Raw genomic sequence first — 12,523 nt, 5'->3', positions numbered from 1 at the left:
TACAAAGTTGTGCATAAGGAAACTTTGAAACTTAAAAGTAGATGAAACTTAAAAGGAGATGATTAAACAAATTACGGCAGAAGCTTCAGGAGCGAGGTAAGAATAAGTACATAGTTACCTTTATGATCAAAATAATATATTGAAGTAGTACGGCCAAGAAAATAAGATGCAAGTTCTAATAATTGAGATGTTGACGAGCTATGAACTAATAAGCAGAGCTTCAACTTCTACAATTATACGAGATTTTTAAAAATGAAATCTTTAGTAACTAAATTATGATGTAGCTTTAAGAAACTGTGATTTTAAATCAGTGACACTATAGAATAACTCTTCCTGTGAAACACTGAATACTGTGAAGTTGATTCAATCAGATAATTACATACATAATCTCAGTTTTGTTCTCTTGGTATAAACACAGTAAGTCTCAAATTTGAAATTCCAGCAGACAGTGACTAGAAACACTGAAGTTTTAACTTATGCGGTAGATGTAACTGGAAGAATATGTACAGAAAGGCTTTGTATAAACTGGACTCTGCTTCTTCAACATTTCCCATGTACTAAACATTTACCACCATTAACTGCAAACAGTGTGGTTTAAAAAAAAGTGAATTTAAGATTTACTTTCCAAAGAAAGTTTATCATCTATATTCATTTCAAAATTATGATAAACTTTTTTTTTTTTTTTTTGCGGTACGCGGGCCTCTCACTGTTGTGGCCTCTCCCATTGTGGAGCACAGGCTCCGGACCCGTAGGCTCAGCGGCCATGGCTCACGGGCCCAGCCGCTCCGCGGCATGTGGGATCTCCCCGAACCGGGGCACGAACCTGTGTCCCCTGCATCGGCAGGCGGATTCTCAACCACTGCGCCACCAGGGAAGCCCCTAAACTTAACTTTTTAAAGGAATATCATCCACTAAAAGTAACTTCAAATTATCTCCTGAATTTCTAGAGTAAGGATGTTAAACTGAAAGCAATTAATATGAATAGCAGAATGTGGGAATTATTGCAAATGTGAAAAGTGAAATTTTGACAGTCAAGTAAAACATGATGGCAGGTAAACAGATAAACTTTGATGGACATGAATGTCCATTAGATGGATGTTTTTCAATGAGTAAGATAGGAACCACATGCATTTCTTATACTGTATCACTTACAAAGGTTTTGGACATTATTTACTGCTTTCATTCAATTCTGTATTCACCAACTGTACATAAATTACCGTTCATTGTTTATCCTAAAGTTAAATCTAGATTTAGAAAAACAAAACATTAAATTGCCATGATTCAATGAAGAAGAAATGATAGAAAGATTTCAGGTAGAAAGGAAAAATTAATGGTCCTAGTGTTATTCCACGGATAAAACGAAAAATGAGGCACGTCTAGAAAAGGCTCAAAAAGAAACTCTGATGCACTGTCATTATCATCATCAACAGTAACAGTTAAAACCAACTTTTACTGAGCATTTACTATGTACAGGAAACTCTTTAAAACTATTTACATATGTTGTCTCATTCAATGATATTAATAATTCTATGAGATATTATTACCCCAATTTTACAAATGCTGACAGTGAATCACAAAAAGATTCAGTAACTTGCCCAAAGACACACAGAAGATGTTACCAGTTAGTAGAAGATACTGATTTTATATTTTATAAAAAGCAAAGACCATCTTTCTAAAACCATGGTGTTATGTAGTATATCTACTGTCCTGCTTAACTGGACTTACTAAAATACATGGAATGGAAAATATTAATGAAATTGAAGAGCAGAAAGCATTAAAAATAAAATTATAAAATTGTAAAATAAAATAAAATTATAATCAAAACCCAAAAGGAATATAAAAAGGGATGTATCTGGATTCAAGCTGTGAAAGGTAAAGAGATGAAACATGTATACAAAGTAAGATACAGTAGAAAAAGAATCAAATCATGAGATCTTAAAATAAGCATTTTAAATTGTAGTTACTATTTTTCAAATACTTCTACTGTTACATGACAGACTGACACTGTGGTTACAGATCTTTCCTCACAAATTTTCAACTATTGTAGAAATTCTGGAAATTTTGTAAAACAAAGTAGGAATCGTATCAAAGCACAACAATTATAATAAAATCTGCTTATTCTCCAGAACAGTAGCACAGTTTTCATTTGTTGAGAATCTTTCAATTGACAAAGCAGTATCTCACACCTTCTAGGACAGCTCTGTAATGTCGGCAGGGCAGGTGCTATTCCAGTTTAAAAGGAAGGGAATCAAGGGACAAAGAAGTGGCCTGCCTAGGCCAAGAATTCCATCTTCCTGCTCCTGCTTCAGGATATTTCTGCCAAATCACACTGCCCCTTAGAGATCACAACTTTATTAAAGCAGTAGAATTTATCAGTAGAAGGGGACAGCTGGTCATCCCAACTCAAAAGTGAACAACATTCGTTCATTCACTGTAAACAGAAACTGTAATGACTTTCTGCTTTGTGGCCAATGCTTACTACGTACTATGGATACAAACTTGAAAAAGTTCTGTGGAGTTCACAGTGTAGTGGGGAAGATAATCATAGAATCATATAATTATAAACATAATCCTTTGTAATAAGGTCACATATGTTAATTCCTATCAGAGCTGAGTATCACACCCTGAGGGGCAAGTCGTGATAGACATCACCCCCACCAGAGGTGGGCCTGGGTGGTAATGGGAGAATGGCAGGCGCCACGCTGTCTAATCTGGGGGAGTGATTTTGGGGGCAGCTGGCCCTTATGGAATAGACACGAGATTCTAAGGGGAACAAGAAACAGTTTAGGGATAAAGGTGTTGGGGGCAGGGGCAGTGAATCTGCTGTGATGGTCACTTCTTTATTGGTCCAACACCGGGGCTCTCATCCCGAGACTATACCAGAGATACTATAATGGAGGAAGGGGGGTGAGTTCTGCGGGAGAGAGTAAGGAAAGATTTCCTTTAGAGAGGATGACAACAAACTCAACATAAAGGATATGCAGGAATTTTCCAGGAAGGAGAAATGAGGATGGGGACGAGGGTAAAGATAGTGATAAATCAAACAGTAATAGCAATGTTAGTAACACCAGTTACACTAACTAACATTTTATGATTATTTATTAGGAGCTGAGATATGTTTCTAGATCAAAGTATTCCTCGTAGTATTTTTACATTCCTAAAGAGGTAGGTACAGTGCTTATCATGTCCATTTTACAGATGAGAAAATCAGGTGTAGAAAGGTTTAGTAATAACCTCAGTCACACAACTAATACACTGTGGAAGAAGAACTGAAATTCAAGTAGTCAGATTTCATAGATCAGAGTCTGAACAATCATGATATATATAGAACTTTTATATGTTGGATTTTAATATTCCAATCTGAAAAGTACTACCTTTAAAATTCTGTTACAATTTTATTTTATGGGTATGATCTCTGTTCACTTGCCAATAAAATCAAGCGGTCTATTTCAGTCACACAGATGCATTTAAAAATCCATCAACTAAAAAAAAACAATTTTTTTTTCCCATCAACTGACCTAATGTTTTCAACACGTCTTTCTAACCTTACTGGTTTCAAAATAGTGATAAATGTGCAGTGCGTGCCAGCATGGCTGCGAGCGAGTAAACTTTTCAGCCCAGCAAGTTTGGCTCAGTTTGGTGGGACTATCAAAACTGCAAGTGAACTCCAGGAGGCAAAAGTTTACTCTCTGAGCTGCCTGTGCTCTTCATTGCCTTCATTTCCTTCCGTCGTCCCTGCTCCGTTGGTCCCTTCGTCTCTGTCTCCAAATAGGCCCACGTCTCCTGAGTCTGGATCTGAAAGCTTTAGAATCCACAAGGCCCTCATGCCTCTTACAACCACCTTCTATTTCCTTCCGGCCTTTTACTGACGAACACCGAAAGGGAGAGCTAGCAAACAGATGGTATCTGGACGTAGCATCTCTTGCTTGTCACTAATAATGGCCTTGAGAAATTTATTTCTAAACATCGTGCCTCCATTTTCACATCAGTACAATCAAATGTTGGCTAATATGAGTCTGTTAGTTACCTGACGAACAAAGGTCCATTCAGTTATTTAACCAGAAAAAAAAATGTGTATCTGTAGTAGGAACTCTGCTGTGACAGAGCTTAGACACAATTAATAATGGCTAGTTAAATCAGAATGGCCTCTACTTAGCAGAGATAACTTCATCTCTTCATTTAATAGATTGTATTTTAAAAATACACTATGACTGTACATAGGGGGCAGTCACTGTGAAAACACAGGCAACTGTAATGGCAACTATTTTTCATTAAATCTTATATTCTAAAAATTCAAATATTCTTATCAGAGCTATATATTTTTATTTAAAGATATTTTTAGATACTTCTTTGTACCACTACTACATAAGTAAGGAGTCTGTTGAGAGAAAACTTATACCTCCCTTTGGAAGAGAAGAAAAATATATACTACTTTTTAACTTCAATGCAACTTAAAACTGGGTATGAACTGAGAGCAGCATTCTTTTAGAAGGTACATTCTACCTCATACCAGATTGGACCATATATATCATCAAATAACTCTAGCATTATAGCTGTGGGAAAATACTTTAAAATTATTCATGAAAGGAAGAGCTCTACTAAAATCCCTCTTACTGGGAAGTATGTTAGCCAGAGTTGCTGTGAGCCTAACAGCCCAGTAGAATGCTCATTTTTACAGAGGTTTATATACTTTCAGACATATGTATAAAGCCACACAATTCTACAAATATTTTATTGAACTGAAGCTGAGACGAAAGTGTAGGTGCAACACATCAAAACTGATCCTGTAATTAGCGCTTGAGAGACCTTTCCACAAAGATGTCAGGTGAAGTAGTTGTCAGTTTTAGGCCAGTCTGAGAAGCAGAGTGTTAAACAAGAGCACAGGGGTCATGACCAACATCCTACTCTGAACGGATTCTTCTTGAAGCACCTTAATGAAATCAGCAACCCAGAAATGAACTTACTCCTGATGAAATAAAATAGTAAGAGTCTAATAGAATTTAAATAGGGATATTTAGGATGCTCAAAAAGAAGAGTGACCTTATTCCTGTGAGATACCCCATGACAAAAAGATTTCCATGGCTGAATAAGTGTCATGCAATTTAAGGTCCCTCTTGAAAATTTCTACCACGTTATAATATTAAAGATGATGAGGCGTCCTGTAGTAAAGAAACCTGCTTACCTCGGTTCAGCTTTACCCCAACTTTATTTAACCAGAGAGCCCCTTTCTCATGTAATAATAAACAACACTTACTGACTGCATATTAAGTATCAGACACTATTCTTTGTGCTTTACATGAATTAACTTATTTAATCCTCAGAACGACTCTGTGAAGGAGGTATTGTGATTACCCCCATTTTACAGACAAGTAAACTAAGGCAGAAAAAGGTTAAATACCTTCCTCCAGGTCATACTACTAGTAATGTGGCAGAGCTAGGGATTGAACCTAGGATAGTCTATTGCTTAACCATTAGGCAACAATGCTTTTGTGTAATACCCGTTAGACCCCAAGAAACTGCTGCTCCCTGGAATTCTTGTTGGTAAAGGCTGACACACAACAATTTGTATCTATGTAAAAAGGAAAAAAATATATAATGCATGGAAAAAAAGTGTGAGGAAACAGACAAAAATCCTAACAGCTCAGTGTTTTGCTGTAGGATTATGGAAGATTTCTTTTTTCCCTTTAAGTATTTTTTACTGCCCAACCTTTCAAAAAACTGATAGCAGTAGTCAATCCTATTGAATGCTTATTATATGCGAGGTGCAATGCCAAGTGCTTTATATGCATGAAATCATTAAATCTTCATCTCTTCGAAATGGGTATTGTTATCTCCACTTTATAGATGAGGAATCCGAGGCTTAGATGTCAGCTGTTCTCAAGGCATGGGCCATGAGGTCAAGACTATTTTTGTAATGATACTAAACCATTATTTGCCTCTTTCCCTATGTTGACTTTGGCACTGGGAGCACAAAAGCCATGGTGGTGAAGCCCCTGGCACCGCAACACAAACTGAGGCAGAGGAAGCACTGTGCTGGCAGTCATTGCATTCTTTCCTCACAGTTTAAAAAAGAGGTCAGTTCGCTTAGGAATGCCCTTGACGAAGCAGTAGAGACTATTAATTTCATTCAATCTCAATCCTGAATACACACACGTCTTATTAATATTCTGAGAGATGAGGTGGAACGCACACAGAGCAGAGCGTCGGCCTCAAGAAAGAGCATTTATGAAATTGTATGAATCGCGATCTGAACCAACTGCTTTGGTCACGGACACCGTCATTACTTGAAAGAACGACTGACCAGCCAATCGTGGTTGTTGACACTGGGTACTTAGCAGACATTCTTCTCAAAAATAAATGAAGTAAGCCACTTTAAGGAAAATACCTGACAGTATTTTTGCCCCTGATAACATCTGCCCTTTCAAGCAAAAGTTAGAATTTTGGAAAACTTACACCACTAGGAACTTCACAGCTTCCCAATATTTAAGGAAGAATAGTAGGAATTAGTAGGAATTCCTACTGATTAGATTAGTAGGAATATTAATAGATGTATGCATTTTTACAAATTGATTCAAAACAGCACAGAGTCAATGCGGGGTAAAAAGATCTGGGGCGGGGTGCGAGGGTGGTCTGCTAGAAGCTTTAGGACAAGGAGACGCTCCTGCTTCACAGAAAGCTTTCAGAGGCCAGGCCTCTCTCCTTCTGAGCAGAGAGACAGGCGGGTACAAAGCCTGGAATGACGGCAATAATCCTGATCCCAAAGGGAAGCCAAGCTCAGCAGGAAGCCGACACTGAAGTAGGCAGAGAAGAGAGACGGAAAGAAACGAAATCACAGGCAACATAACCAAGTAGAGGAATTCAATCATCCCCGAAAGCCAGCTGGCCTCTGGACTGTCCGCCACATCCTCTCAATTCCTGCAACCCATCTGAACTGGCTATTCTGTGACAGCACAAAGACTCCTAATTTGAGGCATTCCACTCAATTAAATTACACTTAAAAATTTTTTAAGAATATGAACATAATACTCTTACAATTAAAGAGGAACTTTTACTGGGAAAATCCACATTGAATTTGTATAGTTTCATAAGGAAGTAACATTCTTAATTACCTTTTCAGTGTTCTTGTATTTTTCCCATCCTTTTAGCATTTTCAACCATTTAGTAGTTCTTTCAATTTCCAGGTGCTTTTGCTAAAAATAAAATTGAAATTCATTGTTACTGTTTGTTTCAGGCTTCTTTTACTTACAAATTACAAAAAACTGTCAAGGAAAATGCTGCTGAAAAAGGACTACTAAAAAAGTTATGCTATATTGGACAGCAAATATCCTAACTTTTTTTTTAAAGTTGTATAATTGATGACATTTGTGTCAACAGTATCCCCCCGCCGACGTTAAGACACGTAGGAGATGCTCCATTGGGACAGGTAAAGAGAAAGGGATCACTTAAATTTTCTAACATTTTAATCACTGAAAACACTGGCTGCTCTACAAATTTAAGCCAAAAGGAAATTTTAAAACAGTCTGAAATATTTTTATGAAGCATCAAAAACACAACTTCAAAATTCCATTCTCTTCTTTCACATTTTACCGATTTCTGGCATCTTAATGTTTTCGGTGACAAAGGTGGTTTTGTAAAGGAGAATTGGGTATTACTGGGGGGAGATCATCATATAACTAGCACTACGTTAGTGAAAAACTGTACAAAAATAGGTAATAGTTGCTGTCCCAAGGCAAGTTCACCGCCTGCTAAGGGTACCCGACATGGAATATGCAGTGTTGTGACCTAGAGGCAGAGACGGTGACTCAAGTTCTGTGGAGGGAGCAGTCGAACCCACCCAGGGGCGTCAGAGGAGGCGAGTATAAATGAAGGACTGGAAGAGGGTTAAGGTTTTTATCAAGTGCAACATGGGAAAGAACATTCCGAGAAGCATGGACAGATGTACTTCTTCGACAATGCGGCAGTGTAGGGGGTAAAAAAGGAACCATCCGGAGCTGAGGCTGAACACACTGGTGGGGGTCTTGGCTGTCACACTAAATTAAGATTTGGGGCAAAGCTGGAAACGGGGAAGGTGGCAGAGAAAAGGCTTCTTCCGCACTTCTTTGGTTTCAAGGAGAAGGGCATTTTTCCTAAGTACTCGGGTGGGCTCTCCAATCTCTTATTCACTCCTATGGTGGTAGAGTAACTTACTTGATTCATACATTTAGAAAAAACTGGGTGTGCACAGCCCTCTGTCCCTTTACTTTGGGAGCCCAGCTACCCTCAGAAAATCCATGTGTACTCTGCCCTTTCAGGCAGGAAAAAACACCCTCTTCAGCCAAGAAGTCTGGGTGACCCCTGTGCCCATGACCAGGTGAGCAAGTCCTCTCCTCTGGGGGCTCAGCCTAGGAGGCCCCTCGCTGCCGCACACCTAACCTCCTCCCCCCTGACTACTCCATCCACGAAGGCCGAGATATTCGCTGCTTCCCCACTGCCTGGAACAGAGCCCGGCAGGGTCCACTAATAATGATGACCTTTTCATGAGAACAAAACTCAACAGAATTCTTTCTTATGAGTGAGCTGAGATTCTGCTATTTTGTTAATGCTCCTCGATCCCAGCATTGTCTTTTCAGAAGGCCTAAGTGTATTAAGTGCATCTAAAAAGTAAATGAAATGGAAGACTACACAGGAAAGAAAATGGTTCTGAGGATACATTTTATGCTCAAAAATGTATGCTCGTGGGCTTCCCTGGTGGCACAGTGGTTGAGAGTCCGTCTGCCGATGCAGGGGACACGGGTTCGTGCCCTGGTCCAGGGGATCCCACATGCCGTGGAACGGCTGGGCCCGTGGGCCGTGGCCGCTGGGCCTGCGCGTCCGGAGCCTGTGCTCCACAATGGGAGAGGCCACAGCAGTGAGAGGCCCGCATACCGCAAAAAAAAAAAAAAAAAAAAGTATGCTCGTTACACCCTTATGAGGTAGGTATAATCACCCCCATTTTTTTTTTTTTTTTTCTGGAACGTGGGCCTCTCACTGTTGTGGCCTCTCCTGTTGCGGAGCACAGGCTCCGGGCGCGCAGGCTCAGCGGCCATGGCTCACAGGCCCAGCTGCTCCACGGCATGTGGGATCTTCCCGGACCGGGGCACGAACCCGTGTCCCCTGCAACAGCAGGCAGACTCTCAACCACTGCGCCACCAGGGAAGCCCAATCACCCCCATTTTACAAATAAGGAAACAGAGGCACAAAGGGTCTAATCAACTTCTCCAAGTTCCCGCAACTGGTGAGTTCAAGGCCAGGCAGCGTGGCCCCAGGACCTGCGCTCTAGGCCGCCATATCCTACGCTCTTGCCTCCATCATGTCCCTGCTCTCGTCGGGGATCACAGTTCCTGGATGGAAGCAATAGTTCCTCATCGACGGTCTTCAATCCAGCCTCAAACAGGCAGATGGCATGGGCCCACCATTGATATTTTTAGATTCAAAAGAAGCATAAAATCCCAAAGAAAGTCCTGAATTTAGGAAAAGATTCTCACCAATCAGAATAATTTTATGAAATTTTATTTTTAGGCATATCCTTAAAACTCTTTAATTACTTCTTTACTCTTAAAAATTTTGATGGTTTTTTCATAACCAAAGATGATCACTTGTGAGCAAAAGATACCCTGTTATGATTCTCATTTTTCAAAAGATTAAGCATATTCTTCATTATATTATTAGTAATAAAATCTTACAGATGGTTCCAGAAATATGTTTAATTTTAAAACTCAGTGGGGCTCTGAAATCTAATTAATGTTTCTGCTAAATGTTACTTTACAGAAAGCCAAGCTGTGAAAAATTAAGATTGATCTAAGATGCCATTTGGTACTTTCTTGTTCTTCTGCACTTCCCCCCCCCCACCCCCGACTTCTTCAAAGCACAATCCCTTTCTCCACCAACAGGAAAACACCAAATAATTCAAGCCCATCCAAGAGTACAATAACATACACTTTGCTAGGAAAAACCCTGCTGAGATCTAGCAGGTCTTTTGCTATCTTTCATTCTCATGACTATTAAATTGTCAATAAATCACTTTAAGAAATAGCTATTCTTTTCTTTAAAGGCACATTTTTGTATTCTAATGCTCATCATATATAGAGAGAGATTATTTTAAATGCTACACATTCTCATATGCAAGGATAAAAAAGACGTACACAATTTTCAGAACCGTTAAGTATACATTTCTTTCCCCTACAGCAAAAAAGGAAAAAAATACACTTCGGTAAAGCTCCCAGGCTGTAGGATTTTTAAATTATACATCAGTAGTTCAATCAGGTTTAAGTGTTAACTCCATAACTCTGCCCGATCAACTACACCAGACTTGCATGCACTCATGAATCTATAATAAATGGATACAATATACTTTATCAGCAAACATGCTATAGCTTAACAACTCCAGAATTTATTCTGAGGTAAGGAGTAACTGAAAACACATGTGACATATGTAAACTTAAATGCTCTAGAAAAATAGGCTAAGGAACATCATCTTGCCATGGACTCAGTAACACCAAAACAGACTAGAATATAACAGCAAGTTAGAATCTCACCCAGAAGTTCAGCAGATACTTCAAACTCAGCACACCCAAAACGATTTCCCTAAACATGCTGCTAATTACCCCTCCCTTTCCTACTACGAATTAAGAGCATCACCACCCGCTAAGTCAATCAACCTAGAAGCTGAGGTTGTCTTCAGTCTTCCTTGTATCTTCTTTCCACACCCAACCTACACTCTGCTGGTCCCATCCACTTCCGCTTCCATCACACCCTCTGCCCTTTTTCTGTCAATCCTCATCCCTAGATGAGGGCAGTAACTCCTCACAGGTAGCCCTGGATAGCTTCAAGCCAGCCTCCACGCTGCTATGACCTTTAAAAAGTGAGTCCCAGCTTAAAATCTTTCAGTAGCTACAAATAAAGTTCAAATCTCTACACGGTTGGCCCTTCACAATATGGCCCAAACTCACCTTCTAGTTTCACTTCCTGCTACTTTTTTTTTTTCCCCCCTGCTACTTTTATGATCTGGCCACCTTGAACTATTTGTCATTCCCAACACACAATGTATTTTCATGCCTCTCTGACCAGTGTTTGCTTTTCATCTGCCTGTGATGCTCTTCCTCACCATCATCTGGCAAAACCCTATGCATCCTCTCAAGACCCAGTCAAATGTCCAAAACCTTTTCCAAATTCCTCCATCCTCCAGGCAAAATAAACTATTTCTTCAGCATTTCATGGCATGGACTAAGGACTCAGGTGGCCTGAGTTCTGCCCCTTCTTATCTGTTTCATTTGGGACGAGTTACGTAATCTTTCTGTATCTTAGTTTCCTTATCTATAAAATGAGGATTATTATGATTATTGTTATAGCACCTAACACCACTTGTGTTCTAGTTGGTCTAAATGCCCAAATTTATTATTATTATTATTAAAGGATGAACTCCTTTGAGTACAGGAACCATTTCATATACTCTTAATTTCATCACCTAAAACTGTGACTGGTGTATAAGAAAAGTTAAATAAACATTTTTAAACATAATTTACATCAGTAGAGACAAGCAAACAATACTATGAAGCAATTATGTAATAGCATTTTGTGGTCTTGGAAGCAGAGGGGTGGGAAGGAGAAGGAATATGACTAGACTGACCAAAATCCTAAGTACTTTTGATAGCAGTTCGATCACTATAATACAGAAGTAAACATAAGTACAACAGTATCTCTAATGTAGCATAATAAAGATATGGATCATTCCATCACGTTGGCAACGCTTTTCAAAGTGCTGCTAAAATGTGAAACTACTGAGGTTAGGAATCTATACAAAGCTGATATTAAATAACTCTGTTGCCTTTATACACTGACATCTTACTTCTCCCAATTTTTATTGAAATATTTCAAGCCTACAGAAGAGTGGAAGACCAATGCATCATATACTTATATATGCTTCACCAAAATCCATCAATTATTAACATTTTGCCAGATTTAATCTATTTATATTAGGGCTTTTTTTTGCAGGGGGGTGGGGGGCGCTGATCTATTAGAAAATCTCAGACGTCGTGAACACTCCAAATATTTCAAGTATGTAACACCAAAGAAGAAGACACATTATCCTACATAATCACAGTAAAACTATTACACCCTTTCAAGAAATTTAAAATTGGTCCGTTACTTGGTAATAAACGGTCCATATACCAAACTCCCCACTTGTCCCAAAATCGTTCTTTAAAGCTGTTTTCCTTTAGGTGGGTTGGGGAGGGGAATTCAGAATCCAACCCTGGAACATACATTGCCTTTACTGGCACATCTCTTAAGTTCCCTTTGCTCTAGAACAGTCCCCTGGCCTTTGTTTGTCTTTCATGATGTTGACTTTTGAAGAGTCTAGTCCACACTATCTGGCTTTGCTAACTGTTTCCCCTAGATTTTGGTGGGACTATTACACAGGTGATTTTGTGTTCTTCTTATGGCATCACATCCAGTGACAGATCATGCTGATTTGTACCATTATCAATGATACAACTTCTGATCCCTT

The 12,523-nt window shown here is 39.2% G+C and overlaps 1 protein-coding gene across 3 annotated transcripts in view; it reads right to left on the bottom strand.

The window, feature by feature from the left end:
* The window catches only part of USP6NL (USP6 N-terminal like), a 143,347-nt gene that overhangs the window by 33,028 nt on the left and 97,796 nt on the right, over nt 1–12,523 (bottom strand). For all 3 annotated transcript variants that reach the window (XM_030836939.3, XM_060293314.1, XM_030836936.3), the window contains one exon: nt 7,110–7,190. In XM_030836939.3, coding sequence (XP_030692799.2) covers nt 7,110–7,190 — 81 coding nt within the window. The remainder of the gene's footprint in view (nt 1–7,109; nt 7,191–12,523) is intronic.

Source organism: Globicephala melas, chromosome 2, assembly GCF_963455315.2.
Source record: "Globicephala melas chromosome 2, mGloMel1.2, whole genome shotgun sequence".
NCBI lineage: Eukaryota > Metazoa > Chordata > Mammalia > Artiodactyla > Delphinidae > Globicephala > Globicephala melas.
The sequence above is the reverse complement of the archived record's forward strand: the minus strand, read 5'-3'. Positions and strand labels throughout refer to the sequence as shown.